Source organism: Colius striatus, chromosome 12, assembly GCF_028858725.1.
Source record: "Colius striatus isolate bColStr4 chromosome 12, bColStr4.1.hap1, whole genome shotgun sequence".
Classification (NCBI taxonomy): Eukaryota; Metazoa; Chordata; class Aves; order Coliiformes; family Coliidae; genus Colius; species Colius striatus.
The window spans coordinates 429871-446156 of NC_084770.1; the positions used below are offsets into that span (position 1 = coordinate 429871).

The 16286-nt window shown below is 45.6% G+C and overlaps 1 protein-coding gene across 1 annotated transcript; it reads left to right on the forward strand.

Annotated features, from left to right (window-relative positions):
- The first annotated feature begins 1126 nt into the window (after positions 1-1126).
- Positions 1127-15881, forward strand: PLEKHB2 (pleckstrin homology domain containing B2). Its single transcript, XM_062005489.1, has 8 exons — positions 1127-1207; positions 4410-4457; positions 5009-5161; positions 5658-5760; positions 6674-6713; positions 8720-8809; positions 9959-10073; positions 11824-15881. The coding sequence occupies exons 2-8, from the start codon at positions 4421-4423 to the stop codon at positions 11958-11960; spliced, it is 675 nt and encodes a 224-aa protein (XP_061861473.1). The 5' UTR covers positions 1127-1207; positions 4410-4420; the 3' UTR covers positions 11961-15881.
- The last annotated feature ends 405 nt before the right edge of the window (positions 15882-16286 follow it).

Genomic DNA, 16286 nt, shown 5'->3' on the forward strand with positions numbered 1-16286 from the left:
GCCAATACATCCCAGTCTCTGAAAATACTTTTTTAGCAATAAAAGGTGATCAGTGTTAGTTCAGATAAAGGGCTCCGACATGAACAGAAATGGCTTTGCTGCGGAATTTGATCTACACAAATCTTATTTACTGGCTGTTTCTGAAGCCTGCAGTCTAGTCACAGATAGATGATCTTTCCTTATCCCTCCTGTTCTTTCATGGTAAAGATACATCAATGCATGGACTACACTACAGCCATGAACTACACTACTACAGCTTATCTAGGTAATTTCTAGTTAAGAATTCCTGTTGTGTTCAAGAAGAGAGAATAGATGGGTAGACAGAAGGCTAGGAGCTTGTTGACAGATCAAGTAAAAACATAACTACGATGAATACCATTTCTGTATTGTCCAGCCTTAAACCAGAGATTGGCCTAAGGCAACTGATTTATTTTTCCTTCTCTTTTTCTACGTGTGATGGCAAGAGTAACATCCCTCCAATGTCCGCAGGATGAGCCAAATTTCTAATAGTAAAGTACATCATCCAGGGGAAATGTAACATCTCCCTAAGAAGTTTTCCTCGTTTGAAACTGAAACTCTCTCGTATATTTTGAATTGTGAAGATAATTAGCTAGTGACACAGATTTTGCAGTGTGTGGGCAGCACTGACCCAAACAGAGTTTCAAGCTGTCATGCAAGAACCACCGAGATGCAGTTGCTGGCAGTTTTATGTAAGAGGTCACAGACTACCTGGCCTTTTCTGGCCTTGAATACTTGTGTGACTGCTCGATCAAAGCTGCAGCTCCACGGCATAAGATCAGAAAAAGTACCTTTCATAAACATAAAGAAGACGGGAAGAAAAACGTCCACGTGCCTTAGCGTACTAGGGCTGGCACTGCCAAGTGCAAACCTGTGCAGAAGGGGACACATTGAAAACATGGAGCGTCCGCCTGGCTGCCGGGGGGGAGCATTAACCGCAGCTGGGTCAGCGTCCCGCACCGCGCCTCCCCTCACGGAGGGATGGCAACGGGCGCTGGCACGTTCCCCCACGGGACGCGCGGCCACTCGCCCAGGCCGCCGGCTCGGCAGCGGCGGCGGGGGCCGGGCCAGGCCGCGCTCCGCGGGGCAGCGGCCGTGCGGCGCGGCGCGGCGGGCTGACGTCAGGCGGGGCTGCAGCTGCCCGCCGGCGGAGCGCGGCCGGCGGCGGGAGCGGGGCCGGCGGCGGCAGGTAGGAGCGGCGGCGGGGGGGAGCGGCTCCGTGCGCCCGCCCGGCCCGGCCCGGCCATCGGCAGCCGGGGCCACCGAGCACAGCGGGGCCGGCGCGGTGGCAGCTGCCGGGGCGGAAGGGGCTCCGCGGCGGGGGGGAGCTGCCCGCTCCGCCGCGGGCGAAACGGAGGCTCCGAGCCGGGGCTGGGCGGCCGCCGCGGGGGCAGCTGCCCGCCCGCGGGTGAGGGTTGCGGAGCCAGCGCTCGGCCGCGGCTGGACAGCGCTGCGGGCGGGCGGCTGCCGCGGGGCGAGCCCGGGCCCGGGCCCGCCGGCCCCACAGGCCTGGCGGCTGCGGCTGTCTCGGCTGGGAGAGGGAAGTGACGGGGTTGTGCTGCTCCAAGCCGCCTGTCCCCGGCCACGGGCTCGCTTTCCGGCCCGGGAGCCACGTCTCTCGGTAGAACTAGGCGTTGGCTAGTGAAAAACAAGCACACCTTCGTGAAAACAAAAAAAGACCTGCGTGTAGCTAGTTGTAGAGCCAGACAGTTCCAAACATAGACGTTTGATTTGAGCTATGTATAGTTCTCTACCTGAAGTCTTGGGAGTAAAGTAACAGGCCAATGTGCAAAGGTGGTCAGCAGGGACTCAGCTCTGTTGGCAGGTCTGTGTGGCTCAGCCCCTTGTATCAGTTGCAGAATCGGGTCTATGGCTAGTTTGACTGTATTAATCAAAATTGCTCTAGTAATCACAAGCAGAAGGTAGAAACACTTGGTTTTCCTACCAGATAACTGGGTTTGAGAACAAGTGAGCTTGAATAGACTGTTGGATATTCCTCGTCATATTCTGTGCAAAAAAGGAAAACTGGGAAGAATAGCCTCAGCCTTATACTGTATTTGCTTCTGACCTGAACTTGTCTTCAGTTTAGGGTGCTAATACTTTTAGATTTCAGTCACCAAGGAACCTCTGTTGAGGCTGATGATAAATTGATTTTTGTTTAAATGCCATTTTCCATGATGGCTGCACTGAGCTGGTTCAACAAGCAAATAATACTCTGCTGCAACCGATCTTGCCAGGCTATCTTCTAGCTCTGCAAATACTCTTTTAAATCATGTGGGTTGACTGTGAATACTGGATAGGACTTCAAGTGTTTATGCTTAAAAAGGACCAGAGAGAAGAAGGTCTTGTTGTTTTTGCACCTCCTACTTCAGTGCTGACAGATTGTTCTGTGTAATTCCTTGCTCTCTATCCAGAGCTGAAGTTTTGGGCACGTAAATTCTGTATTGGGAAAACGTAGTTGTTTTATCTGAGGTTACAGGCAAGGTACTGTACCTAGCCCTAGGTAGCCTTGAGATGTCCTGTCATGTGGGACTTTGGCTGTGAGCCATTCAGTAATCACAGGGAAAACTTCATCTGGCAAGAGAAAAGTTCTTTTCTTCATTTCTTCCCCTTTGTGTGTTGTTGTGTAACAGAGTAGGTTTAAAGGCAACAACAAACATTGAATGGCCTAATTTAGCACCTCCAAGAGAACTGCAGTTCATGCAAGTTCTTTATTGGTTCTTAGACTATTAAAAGGCCTTTGGAAACATACACTGATTTCACCTTAGTGGGCAACCTGGAAGCAGCACTGCAGAGACCTACTCCTGTGAAAACGAAGAGCAAGATGACTATTTCCTTGTAAAGGAGACTCTAGGGGGAGAAGAGCATATTCTGGGGTGGTGGGAGAATGAGGCTGAGGTTTGTACTGCTTTTTAGTTTTGGAAGAATGAAGTGGCCTCTCTGAAGCTTGCTCTCTGTAGATAGGTGGCAACAGCATGCTTAGAGCTCAGAGCAGGGTGGCCAGATTAAAACAGCAGAGCAGTTTGACATTCCCTTTCTGTGGGCTGTCAGCTAAGTGTTTGATTGGTACAAAAGCCAAGAGTAAAAGGTTTATCTTGGAGTTTAAACTTTACCTCCGGGTGGTTCTCCCCGTCACACCCAAGCCTGTGCTAGATGTGGCATTCCTTCAATGTGAAATCCTGCTGGCTGTAGTCCTTACTTGCCTGTTGCAGTATTTGCCCCATACTGTGAAGAGGACACAGCGGTACAAGTAATACCCAACAGATGGCACATATACATCTGTCAGAAAACAAGTGCATGCTTACTAACTTTATATTTTACTAGAAGACAACAAAACTCCCTTCGCTTCCTCCCTCCCCTCCCAGCTTTAAATATATTCTTTGTCTGGGAGGAGTTCCTCTGCCATATCAAATCTACTGTGACACCTTTCCCTCCCCTCTTCTTATGCTGTCTGGTAGGTTTAAGTATCTCTCATAATGGCTTACAAGCCCCACAACTCATCCTCTCAAGGGCTGCTTACAATGCTTCTGTTCTTGCTTTTCTAGTTCAGCTGCATCTGGATAGTTGTGGTTTTATTAATCCATTTTAGAACAACGGTCAGAACACCATTATGCTATAAAATAAAAACTCAATATATCCTGTGCTTGGTCTCTTTTCTTTAGCATGCTCTTAAACCGCAGTGCAGCGGCCAAGTGCTTAATGTCACGTGTGATGACTCGAATTTAATGCAGGGTCCTTCCCATGTCATTTCCAGCTTCATTTAAAAGTTGAGAGGAAATGAGAATCTCACTTTATGGGCTTAACTTTTAGGTGTTTTGTTTCATCTTGGAGGGAGCTAGTGATGATTTGGAAGACATACAAGTCATAAAAACAGCTTTCTCCTTCCTGTTTAAGATTAAACTGTTTCATCTGGACTTTGAGCCAGTGAATGAAAAAAACCAGGAGTAAGTACAGAGAAAGGGAGGTAGGGAAGAAGTGAGGGCGCTTAGTAACTTGAGACTGCAGAGTACAGGAAGCACATGAATGTCAAGAGAAAAACTTTGAAAGGAGCTGGTGGTGAGTAAGGAAGAGGTCACTCCACACTGTCTCTTCCCCATGTTTCAAGGGTAGTAGCTCTAAGCTTGTTCAATTTCCAGTTAAACTTAGAAGTCATCTCTGAGAGTCACGCTGGATTGTTACAACTGCCCATTTATTCTGTTTGTTAGGTCCTAGAATACTAGTTGTGCCTTCCTCGATATCTTCAGCTGAGATCTACTGTCTCTTTGCAATACCAGCCGAGTACATGCAGCTATAACATATTACACGTACCTTGAGATGCCTCTTTCTAATGTCTTATTGTGAAATACTGAACATTGCTTATCTCCCCCTCACCTTCCTCTTCTGTCCACTAGATTAAGCAACAATGGCATTTGTGAAGAGTGGATGGCTGCTCCGTCAAAGTAAGTCACGGGCCCTTTACCTCCTTTGCTGCTCCCCGTGTCTGAAAAACTTCAGGGCAACTTAGTAGTTTCCAGGTCTTTCTTAAGTCTAACTCCCTGTGTTGGTTTGGTTTTTTGTACCTTTAGGACAGTTCCCAAAATGACCTGTCATGGCAGTGTTTCCATGTGACCTTTAGGGTATGCCAGTGGGAAACAGGATATATCATGTCTCAGGTGTCTGATGGGCATTCAGCTTGAGGTGCTGCTCTGTAATTAGTGCAGTATAAGTGGAAACACCTTAATGTATTCAATTAGTCATGCCCTCTGCTTTAGTTAGACCTAAAGCTCCAGGTTATGCACTTAAACTCCATTGTGACTTTGCATGCTGAATAAAACATGGAACCCCGTTCTGAAATGTTGTGCAATGGGGATGTTGTACTCCAGGATTCTGCTTGGCACCTCCGAATGTCTACAGCAACTGAGAAGGATTTCTTGGTTTATGTTGTATTAACTCTAGCAAACAAATACTGCTGCATATGTGCCCCAAAATGCCTGTCTGGTTTTTATGAAAGGTACTATTCTGCGGCGCTGGAAGAAGAACTGGTTTGACCTGTGGTCTGACGGCCGTTTAATATTCTACGATGATCAAAATCGCCGTGACCTCGAAGATAAAATCCACATGCGAATTCACTGCATCAACCTCCGAGTGGGGAATGAATGTCGAGGTGATAAGGAGACCTTCAGGGTTTGTGTGTTCAGGGATGCTTTGTAACCTCAGTGGCTGCACAGCATACAATTTACAGCACTACTGCAGAAGCAAACATGGCCAAGAAGTGTGCAGCTTCACTGCATTTCTTAGGAATGATGCTCAGAGCTGCTTTTTTTCAGGACACTCTAAAGAATCACAGAATGGTAGGGGCTGGAAGGGACTTACAGAGATCATCCAGTCCAACCCCCCTGCCAAAGCAGGTCCCACCTAGATCAGGTCACACAGGAACACATCCAGGCGGGTCCTGAAGAGCTCCAAGGAAGGAGCCTCCACACCCTCCCAAACAGGCTGTTTCCTTCTGCGATTTGTTCTGATACCATGGAAAGCAGCTACAACTGACCCTAGTTTATTTTGTCCAAACTTTCACATAAACTGTCTTCCTTCTTCTAAACACAGTCATGAAATTCTAGTTATAGGTATTTCCTAACTCACCTCTATTCTTTCTGACTCAGATTTCCAGGCTCCAGAGGGGAAGCAGAGAGACTGTTTACTGCAGATTGTTTGCCGGGATGGGAAGACAGTCAACCTTTGTGCAGAGAGTGCAGATGACTGCCTGTAAGTCTGCCATACAATATTGGCTTTGCTGCCTGTTCCTCTTTTACCTTTCTTTTTCTCTCTCTCCCCAAGTATCTTCTTTCATTTGGACTTTCAGGGACAGGTTATAAGGAAGTTTTCAAGCAAATAAAAGCAGGCTGTCAGTGACAAAAACCCCAGCTCTCCTATAAGGAGTTGTCTAGCTCCTGCAAACTAACTGCGAGTTAAGTCACTGAAAACATTGAAGGGTTAGGAGGAGTCTTATTAATATGGTTGATGTAAGACTTCCACAACAGGTTTTTATTTCCACTTTTCTCATTCTTCAAGTAGTACATGACCCTGCATAGCCCAAGGACACCCCAATCAGTAGTGAGTGGAAAAGCACTCCATTATTGTGAACTCTCAGCTGAGCTTGGCTGTGTACAGCTAGATAACTTCTGTCGCTGGTGTTTGCCAAGTGTGTGTGGTGCATCAAGCATGCTCCCAGCCATATGGCAGGGGAGTGTCTGTGTGAAGTGGATGTACCTTCTGTTCCAACTGCAACAGCATCAAGACCCACACTCTCTAGTCAGCGAGATGCAACTGTTCAGACAGGAGATACAACTTCCCAGGGGCATCTCTTCCACCTGCCTTATCCTGAGTGTGGCTGCACATGACCTAGCTGTTGTGCTTGCATTGAGGAACTTCAAACCCACACCTGCTCCTTCTTGTGTCCCTCCTCATTCCTTCTCAGCTCTGCAAAGTGTTATTTCTCAGTCTTGGTGTAACCCCTTTGTGCATTCATTTTAGTGTATCGTTAGGCTTTGACATACGCAGTATGCCCAGCTCAGCTCCTGCAGTGTCTCTACTTGCTAACCTTGTTCTTTCCATAGTTCTAAAACCAGGTGTTATTTTTTATCACTGTTCCACTAAACAGTGGGGTTGTTTTTTGCAGGGCATGGAAAATTGCTCTCCAAGACGCCAGAACAAATGCAGTAAGTGTATTACCTAGGCTTTATGCTGAGAAAGAAGCAGCATATCAGTGTTATGTGTGCTCCAGCAGTTTACTTTGGAACTCATGTTCCACCCTACTCTGCTAGAGAAAAACAGAGTCATGGGCATGATGGTAAGGCTTGTGGGTGAGGAGAAAAATGATCCTGGATCATAAGCACATATCGTCCTTGTAGCCAAGTTCAGGCAAATACGTGCTGGGTGGATGTGAATGATTAGAAAGAATGATTTCTCTGGGTGGACACGAATGTTAGGGAAGCTGGTGTGTAAGGGAAGTTAGCACTGAGGCTGTGGGCAAAAACTATACCTTCTGCAAGCAGTAAAAGTGTGCTTTCCACTCTGCCATGGTCTGACCCCAGCCAGCAGCTAAGCACCACACAGCCACTTGCTCCCCTGCCTCCCAGTGGGGTGGGAGGAGGGTTGGGAAAAGTAGAACTTGTGAATTGAGATAAGATCAGTTTACTAACTACAATTAAATGCAACAGGATAATAACAATAATAATTAAAAGTATAATAATTGTAACAGAAAGGGACATTAAAAAAAAAGAGAGAATGAAAATCCAAAGGAAAAAGAAACAATTGATGCAATAGCTCACCACCTGCTGCCCAATGCCCCAGCAGCAATCTTCCTCTCCCTGCCAGTTCACCCCAGTTTCTGTACTGGGCATGACATTCTGTGGCATGGAATAGTCCTTTGGCTAGTTCAGATCAGCTCTTCTGACCATGCTCCCTCCCAGCTTCTCATGCACCCCCTGCCTCCTCGCTGCAGGGCAGGGTGAGGAGCAGCAAAGGCCTCGATGCTTTGTAAACACTGCTCAGCAGTAAAGAAAACATCCTTGTGTTATCACCACTGTTTGCAGCACAAATCCAAAACCCAGCCCAGTACCAGCTGCTAGGAAGAAAACTAACTCTTATCCTGAAACCAGGACACACTCCTACTGTTTGTTGCCAAACAGGTTCCATGCTAAAGGAAGCTTAGTGCAAAGAAACTGTTAATGTAGATCTATTACACTGTGAATGCTTCTCGATGAGACTAGGGAAGGAGCAAGAGGTGCCTGGGGAGGAATGCAGCATATTCCCTCCACACTGGCATGCTGGTGGTGGAGAAGGAAGAAGTCAGGAACCAGAAGCACCTCTATGAGGCTTGGAGTTCTCTACAGAGCTGTGTCTTTTGGGAGCCACTTCCATCTACTTGTGGGTATTCAGTTTTCCTCCAGGTTGCCTTCCAGACTTCTGCACTAGCTTTCCTTAGATGGCTGAACTGAACTGACCTGAGGCGTCTCTGTTTCATAGAGAAATGCTGGATTTTGTAAAAAGCTTATCTCAGTTTTTGATGGGTCACACTAATGTTGCCTCTGAGGCATCTGTCGTATAACTTCAATCTGTAAATACCCAAAGCAAACACTTGTCAAAGCAAAACTACCCTGGCCATGATTGCCTCTGACTGCAGCCATGCTATGCTGCTTCATCGTGTTAAATGACAAGTGAAGGAGCAGAGGACACAACACTCGTCTGTCTGCCCTAGTTTTTGATGCTTTATCTTGCTTATGCTTGAGATGGTGACTCTGAGTTTCAGGAGTTTGGAGCTGCTGCTTTTCATGCCTCTGACACTCAGCTGCCAGCCCTGCTGGATGACATGCAAAACTTGCCAGTGCATCACCTTTGTCATCCAAGGCAGACCCCTGCTACAGAAAGTGGGGCAGGTAGCTTCTGCACAAGTAGCATCATAAATTAGCACTTTCCAAAGCTACTGAGGGTCTCCAACAAGGACTTGAACCAAGCAGGTAACTGGTTGATCAGGTATTTATGCTCTAACAAGTCTAGTCTCCAGGCAGTTCCTTTCTGCAGTGCTTTACAAGGCACTCACTGCTTCCTTAACATGCAGCACATCTACAGTTACTCTTTCTTTGGGGTTATTAAACTTTAGTCCTTGCACTAACTGGCTGTCTGTAGGAGCAAGTGGTAACTGCTACCTTTCTCTGGTGTTCAGGGCTACGTGGGATCTGATGTGATGTATGATGAGACAGCCATTTCCTCAGCCCCTCCTCCCTACACAGCTTATGCCACACCATCACCTGAGGTAAGAGTTGCAGTTGGGAAGCATTACAATAAGTGAGGTAGCAGAAGCACGTGTCCTTCAGGCACTCAAAGTGTACTCCCAAAGTACTGTGTTTCACAGTTAGAACCAGCTTTAAGGTTTGTACAAAAGGAGAGTGAGAGCAAGGCACTAACAATCTATTGTCACTCTTATTTGAGATGGATTTCCTCTGAATGGGATGAAACAGATTTGGATGGGAGATACAGAAAAGTATGGCTGCTTAGTGAAGTTGGAAAATAAAGCTTCTTAGAGACAGGGCAGCAGTTACTTGGCTAATCTTGAGAAAACTGGCCAAGCAGCTTTTACCATAACAAGGTGTGACTACACTTGGACATTGTGTAAGCACTGGAGGGATATAAAATCAAAGGTTTTAAAAATAGGACTTAATGAGTGGAGCTGTCACTTCTAACACATAAGGATTTTGTTGTATCCAAGATGTCATAGCAACACAGTAACTCTAGCTCCTGGATGCACAGTTCTTTTGCAGGAGAGAAGGAACAGCAGTGGGGACAAATCAGTATATATTGAGGATTTCTGGATGTCCTGACTGATGTGCAGTGATACACAAAGAGATAGTTTGGAGGAGTATTCACTCTAAGTGCTCTGCTCCAGCCTATTGCTGTTTTGTTATGAACTAGTTGTGGTACTGGGAACTGCATCAGGGCTAGCACCAGCCCTCCTCTTTTGGAGGACAAAACTGATTCCAAAACATTCAACTACAGTGTATTTGTCCTGAGTCTGACATTTACTTGCAGTATGCTAGAGGAAAGTTGGTTGGAGCTTCTTGGGAGCAGCTGCTGCCTTCCTGGCACATCTGAGCTCTCCAGAGAGCTGTTGTTGGCATGAGGACAGAGGGGAGAAGCTGGTAAGGCTGCTGTGGCTCTACCTGATCTAGGCCTTGCCTCTGCCATTCACTATCCAGGAAGGGGGGAGGGCAAATGCTGGCTTAGGAGCACTGATTTTTTTCAAGCAGTTGTTCTGAATCCTTTTTGTGGAGTAGAGAGTCCACATAGCTATAGCCCAGACATTTTAGTGAAGCTTTGCATTAGAAACAAGGGAGAATTGAGCAAAGAGGGCAATGGGATATGCAGCAAGGAACGGTGTGGTAACGGCCATTTCTCATGTCCCCAGGTTTATGGCTATGGCTACGAGCAGTACAATGGGCCCTATCCCCCCGCCGGTCCCCAAGTCTTCTACGCCTCCAACGGCCAGGCGTACGCTGCTCCCTGTCAGTACCCCTACCAAGGTAACTGCCACCACCCAGTTCCTTCACCTCCCAGTCAGACTTTCTGCCTTCAATTCTGTTAGTCACTGTCCATTACCACCCACCACTCCTGCACAACAGAGTGCTAGAAGCCTGACTAGGAACTGGAACCACGTTTCCTTACCCTTTCACAACAAAGCGAGTGCAGTGAGATTTGGATGGAGTGGTTTAGCCTTCCCAATGGGATCCCAACCTACTTAAATTACTCGATAAACTCTTTTTTCTGCAGCCCACAGAATTCACTAACTACAGCAGGCAGCTAAGGAAAGAGAAAAGCCAAAACAAGATTGATTCTACTCCATTGCTCTCATTGCATAAGATCTATTGCTCTTATAGCTAGCTTAATTATTTCAACACTGATGTTCAGCTGTGACCTCAGATTTAAATGCAACTTTCAAAGGTAAAGCACTCCCAAAGCATAGTTTTAACTGGTTCCTTCCCTGCATGCTGGAATGTAAGGCACTACATTCAGCCTTGTAAAGTCCTCTCTTCAGATTTGTATAGCTTTTGATCCCAATGAAAGAGGAAAGAGAGTAAAAGTTTAGTGTGCTTTTGAGCTTAGTCACTTGAATTTAGGATTAGCTTTGAGAGAGATTTTTTCCCCCATTTGACATTTATCAGGTTGTTTCACTTGCCTTTGCCATTCTCTGTTAACAGGGGAGGTGCACTGGCCTAAAGCTTTTAAAGCCTTCCTCCTCTCAGTTAGTGAAGTCCTAAGATACTGATCACATATATGCACACAACAGAGGAAGGTGGGTTCTGTTGCTTCTCAACACCTGAGAAAGTCACAAAAACTGTTTTTTAAACTAGCAGCAGGCCTTGGAAATGTGATAAAAGCACGAAGTATGATAGAAATGCAGCATTAAACTGTAACTCTCCTAAAGAGTTTGCAGGCCCAGTATGTTAAGATACTAGTTACAGGTTGGGCACAGTAACCAAGCCTCGATATTTTCATTCAACAGGGTTACTGCAACCGAATCTTAGGGGTCAAGTTCACCTCTAGCAACCAACTTAACCCCTGTACTCTCAGCTTCATTGCTCATTCTCTCAATTGACATCATCCTTCTCATGAGATTCCCAGTCTTACATCATTGAGAGTCAGTGAGAGCCTTTTCCAGTTGTATTAGTTGGATTATGTTAGTATCTGTTACCAAAAACATTCAAGAGTATTTAATCTTCCAGAACTGTCTGGAAGGGAAAGCAGTACTATTGTGTTTGCTTTGCAGGTAGATGCTAAGTCACAAAACATGACAGAGCTTGTACAAGTCTGTTGCAGAGCCAGGGTCAGTTGGTGGTTTTCTAAGTTAATTCCTAACTACTAGGCCAATCGTCATCTAAAATGAAACGAAGCTGCGGTTACCACACAACAGATCAGTCCAGGGTGTGAAGGCTCAATTGAAGAAGTAGGCAGAAAATAATTGATAACTTGATTTCCCTGGCTCAAGAGCTGACAAAGACTTTTTCCTCGGGGGGAGGAGGGGGCATGGAACTACACTATTTGCCTTAACATCAAGGTTGAATCAACTCTTAGACCCGTTTCTTGCATTAAATCCACTAAGCGTTTGATAGAAGGCTGAATCCAAAGCAGAGATGTATTCTGCCTTCGTGGCTGACATCATCTGAGCCTTCAACGGAAGGAAGAGGGTGAAAGAATCAGTATATTTTGAAATGTCCATGCATGGCATTAAGAAACACATCCCTTTTGCCCTCCTAACCATCTGTTATTACTTAGGTCCCTATGGGCAGCCCCCTGCAAACCATGTCATCATTCGAGAGCGTTACCGTGACAGCGATGGAGACCTTGCCCTGGGCATGCTTGCAGGAGCAGCCACTGGAATGGCTCTGGGATCATTATTCTGGGTCTTCTAGATTACTCCTTATCTTTGTAGTTCCCAAAAAACCTTTATTGTGTGCAATAATATATTGGCAATGTTGTTTACTGTTAATCTTTAAGAAATGCAATAGTTATCTTTGGGTAGTGACATCTTAATAATTGATTCTTAACTGTCTTCAGGAGAGTTCAAAGGCACCGTTGAGTGGGAGGGCATGTGCTACTCTTGAATTCTGTTCTGATGTTTGGAGTTAGAAGGATTTGTACTGAAAAGGATCAATATGAGCACCAATGTAATGCGGTAGCAGTGACAAGCTTTATGAACAGATTGTTAATCACCATAGGAAAAAAGAAAGAGGTTTGGGAGGGTCTAAAAACCGGTCCAAATAGGAGGTTTACAGAAGTGCTGCTTTAGGATATATGTACTTCTGGCTTCTAAACATTCCCTGGACAAACATCCAGCTCAGCAGAAACTCCTTGGCATGAGGTAGTGAGCCACGCTTGAGAGTTTTCTCCTTTTTTCCCCCTAACTTGCCTGCAGATGGTAGTGTATTTTCTTAGATGGAGTTCTGTACCTGTCTCTCGCACCATCCAGGTGAAGTTGTCTTTGAGAACATATAAGCAAACCACTAAGAAGTAGCAGCAGCACTCCTCAGCTCTTTTATTCTCTCAGAAATGTGAATGACCATTCTCTGAGCAGATGGAAGTAACAGATCTTTAGCTTTGCAAGTGGTCTTCCTTGCCTGTAGAGCAGTCGCCTCAAACACTGCACCAAGGGCACTGCTGAGGAAGAGGTCATTGTCTAGTGGCTGCTCGTTACTGCTATCGCTCTGCAGAACCAACTTGAACATCCCTTGCCCTGGTGGGCCCACCAGAACCCCTCTGCAGCCAGTGAATAGTCAAGAGGGGAGAGACAAACAGCACAAGTAGACCCTGCACACAGGCACTTTGATACCAGCTGCCTTGCCATGGCTAGGATAGAACGTTATGCCTCAGCCTCCAAGGTTTCCTGAACCAGGTTCATCATTTGCAGCTAGTTTTTGCACACAGCTAAGCCTGGGTTACTTTTATGCACACTTCCCTTTCACATTCAGCAGCTTCCCTTCATGACTTCAGAAAAACACTCCAAGGAACCTGGCTAGCTTTGCTTGTATGTCTGGGTCCTTTCACAGTGTGCTCCTACAGGCTGCTGTGTTATGGACGCAGAGGACAACTGTTAGGTGTGTTAGATGGTGTATTACCTTATCCAGTTACAATCCATGCTGAGCTGTGCTTGGCAGGGCAAAGAAAGCTCTGAAGAAATGCAGATGCTTTCTTACTGAGGTAAAAGAGACAGGTTTCTTTATAGTAAGAGGGCTTATTTTTATACTTCCACTTTCAGCTTCCTGCACTCATACTGGTTTAATATGTTAAGTCTTCCTTATGCTTTCATTCAGAGTTGGTTTAATTTCTTTAAGGCTCCTGGGGTTTCAGGTATGTCAGAAAAGCTGAAAATAGATGAGAACTTGCACCCTTATGCATTTATATCAAGCCTCAGTCTTTTTCATTTCATCTATCTGGGCTCTATCCTACAGATCTAAGCAATAGAGGTCTTGGACAAGAGCTTGTGTAACAGGAAGGGGAAGCACTAAGCTTTCATGTCTCTTAAGGACCAACTCAAACAGAAATCATCAGAAGTAAACAGACAGATGTTTTCTTGGCAGCATTACTGAGAATGAGCCTAGTCCAGGGAATGGAAACCTCTTTCAAGAAGCTTGGGCTCAGAGTCATACACCAATGTGCATGCATGTCCTTTCACAGATTAATACACGCTGCAGATGTTCTGCCAGTGGTATGTACTAAAAGGGCTTGTTGGAGGTTCAAAAGAGGACTAAAGTGGAAGTTTCCTATTGCTAGTCCAAAACAAAAGAAACTGCACTACAACTACTGAAGTTCTGTTTCTGACCTCAAGGGTGCCAGCCCTCTAAGGGATGGTGACTGTCTGGAACTCCAGTGAACAAACATTTCTACCCTTGAGGTAACCTTGAAGCTGATTACAGGTCTATGCTGCTGTTTAATTTGTACTTTGCTGTATAACTAGTTCTGCAGAATGCCTCCATGTCCTCCTGTCCCTGTAGGATAATGAGCCTGTAAGGGGTGGGGGTGTAAAACAACTGAACAGCATTGTGATTTCTTTTGAATTTCATGATAATTGTGTAAGAATAGCACCAAGTGAACCAGCCAGTAATTTATGTTAAGTTCAGAATTTTATCATGTAGGTTGTTTTGGTTTGGTTGGGTTGTTTTATTTTTTTGCAAGAGCTGTTGAGCACAGCAGTGGAACATGTCTCTGGTGCTTTCAGGAGATAACTGTATCTAGGTCCCCAGTTTCTTCAAGTGAAGTATGTAAGATAAAGACTGTGTTGGTTACAAAACATTCCCAGGTTGAATTCAAGCAAGAAATGATATTTTTGCAAGTTCAAATTGAAGTAAGTCTCCATTAAAAGAATAGTCTCACCTCTTCTTAAGGGGGAAAGAAAAATCACCAGTTGAAGCTGAAGATTCTAGTTCTGTCTTAGTAACAATAGGCTGCTTTTATACAAAAATCAGGAGCTACTTCTCTGTCCTGGTAGCATGAAAGCAAATGTGCTGGAGCATAAAATCAAGAGAGCAGTTATCTTATTGCAGGTGCTTGTAGCCTTTCTGATCTCACTGCAGAAACAGAACTGGCAATGTCTTGGTGTACAAAGCAGCAGCATGGGGACAACCACCTGAATTGACTGGCTGTTAAAGCTCAGAGGCTTGCTGCCTAAAGACTTGGCTGAACCTCCAGTTGCTCAGGAGCAGAGTGGAGGCTTGGTCACATCTGGAACAATGTCTGGCTGGGTGCATGGTCATGACTCAATGGCCTTTCCCTGCCCAGTCCAGTACTACATAGATCTGCTGTTTGTGTAGCTGCTGGTGTGAGCTGCAGGAGCCGGGCCAGGGTGGATTTGGGGGCTTGGAGGGACTGCCATGGCAGCTTCTGTAGATAGGGGATGCCAGTGATGGGAAGAGGCTATGAGTGGGGTATGATAGTTTCCAAATAGTCTGACATGAGTCCTAACCAGGTGTTTGTTTCTGAGTGGTGCTAGTCACGATGCTGTGATTCCAGTTACACTGGCATAGCACCCAAGCACATGCTTTCCTGCCTGGGGCCCAGTACTTGACCTCTTTAAAACTACAGCAGGGCTACAACCTGATTTTTTGCAGCATACACTATCAGTTAAGGATGACTGAATCTGTTGTACAGCAGTTACAGTCCATTCAGAATGAAATGTCAGTGCTCACAGAGATCACAAGTCTCCGTGTTCACCTGTGACTAGTTAGTTTTGGATTTGCACAGCCAGGCTTCCAGAGAGTGGAGTGGAAATGCTCAGCCTTCTGCTAAGTCTGACCACATTAGAGATGAAACCTCTTGGAGGGGATTGGGTCCCCTCCCAAATTCTTAGTTCCATATGAAAACATAACTATTGTCTCCTTTTGCTTGAATATAGGGGGCTAGGGTCCAGCCTCTTCCAGTGGGTACGGTTTGTGAACTAGAGGGAAGGGGGGTGGGGAGGGTTTACATACAGAGCACTGAGTTCTGACAAAGACACATCTTTTCTAGTCTCAGGAGCATTCTGACCTGCATCTAGAGAGAGATAATCCTAAATATCACAGAGCACTGGCTTCATTTTGTTTGCTCTTCAGTGGAGATTCAGTAGGTGACAGAACCTAAAGAAAAGTCTCACTTGTGTTCCTCAGATGTGTTTGTGGCTTTTCCTCCTCATATGACTTGACTAAGACAGAAAAGTCATGGAGGCCAGCATGGAGCAAATACTTCTCCCCCTAAACCCTTCACGTTCTTGTGCACAATCTTAACTGCTGCTTTTGCTGTATGTCCTCATTCTCATGATTAATTTATAGCAAAATAGCAATAAAATTCCCATTTAAGTGCAATTGTTTTGTCTTATGTTTACCAGCCTTTGTTCAACATTTCCCATTTAGTTAGCTCATAGATGGGTTTTTCAAACATGTAGTCAGCTTAGAGGTTTCCTTTGGTAGGAAACTGTCAAGGTGAATTCTGTGCACCTCCAGCCTTTCCTAAGCAATCACAAGGGTGACTTGACTTGGTAGAAAAATGAACTAAGACAACTGTGGCTGTTGGGAGTTAGAGCTCAGGCTGACATATCTTGGTCATCTCAGTCACCATTTCATAAAGATGATGTAAGGTCTGTGAAATCAGTAACTCTGCCCTATCACCACTCCACCCAGATCAGAATTAAGGCCTATCATGTTTTTAATGGAGTTGAAGGCTTTGACTCAGAAATGCTTAATCTTGGATATATGCAACACCGATCCAGA

Bases quoted from the DNA above. Each gene is read 5' to 3' on its own strand.
- PLEKHB2 (XM_062005489.1), top strand. From the start codon at position 4,421: ATGGCATTTGTGAAGAGTGGATGGCTGCTCCGTCAAA. The intron at 5,761-6,673 runs GTAAGTCTGCCA...TGTTTTTTGCAG, and splicing joins GAGAGTGCAGATGACTGCCT to GGCATGGAAAATTGCTCTCC. The intron at 10,074-11,823 runs GTAACTGCCACC...GTTATTACTTAG, and splicing joins CTGTCAGTACCCCTACCAAG to GTCCCTATGGGCAGCCCCCT.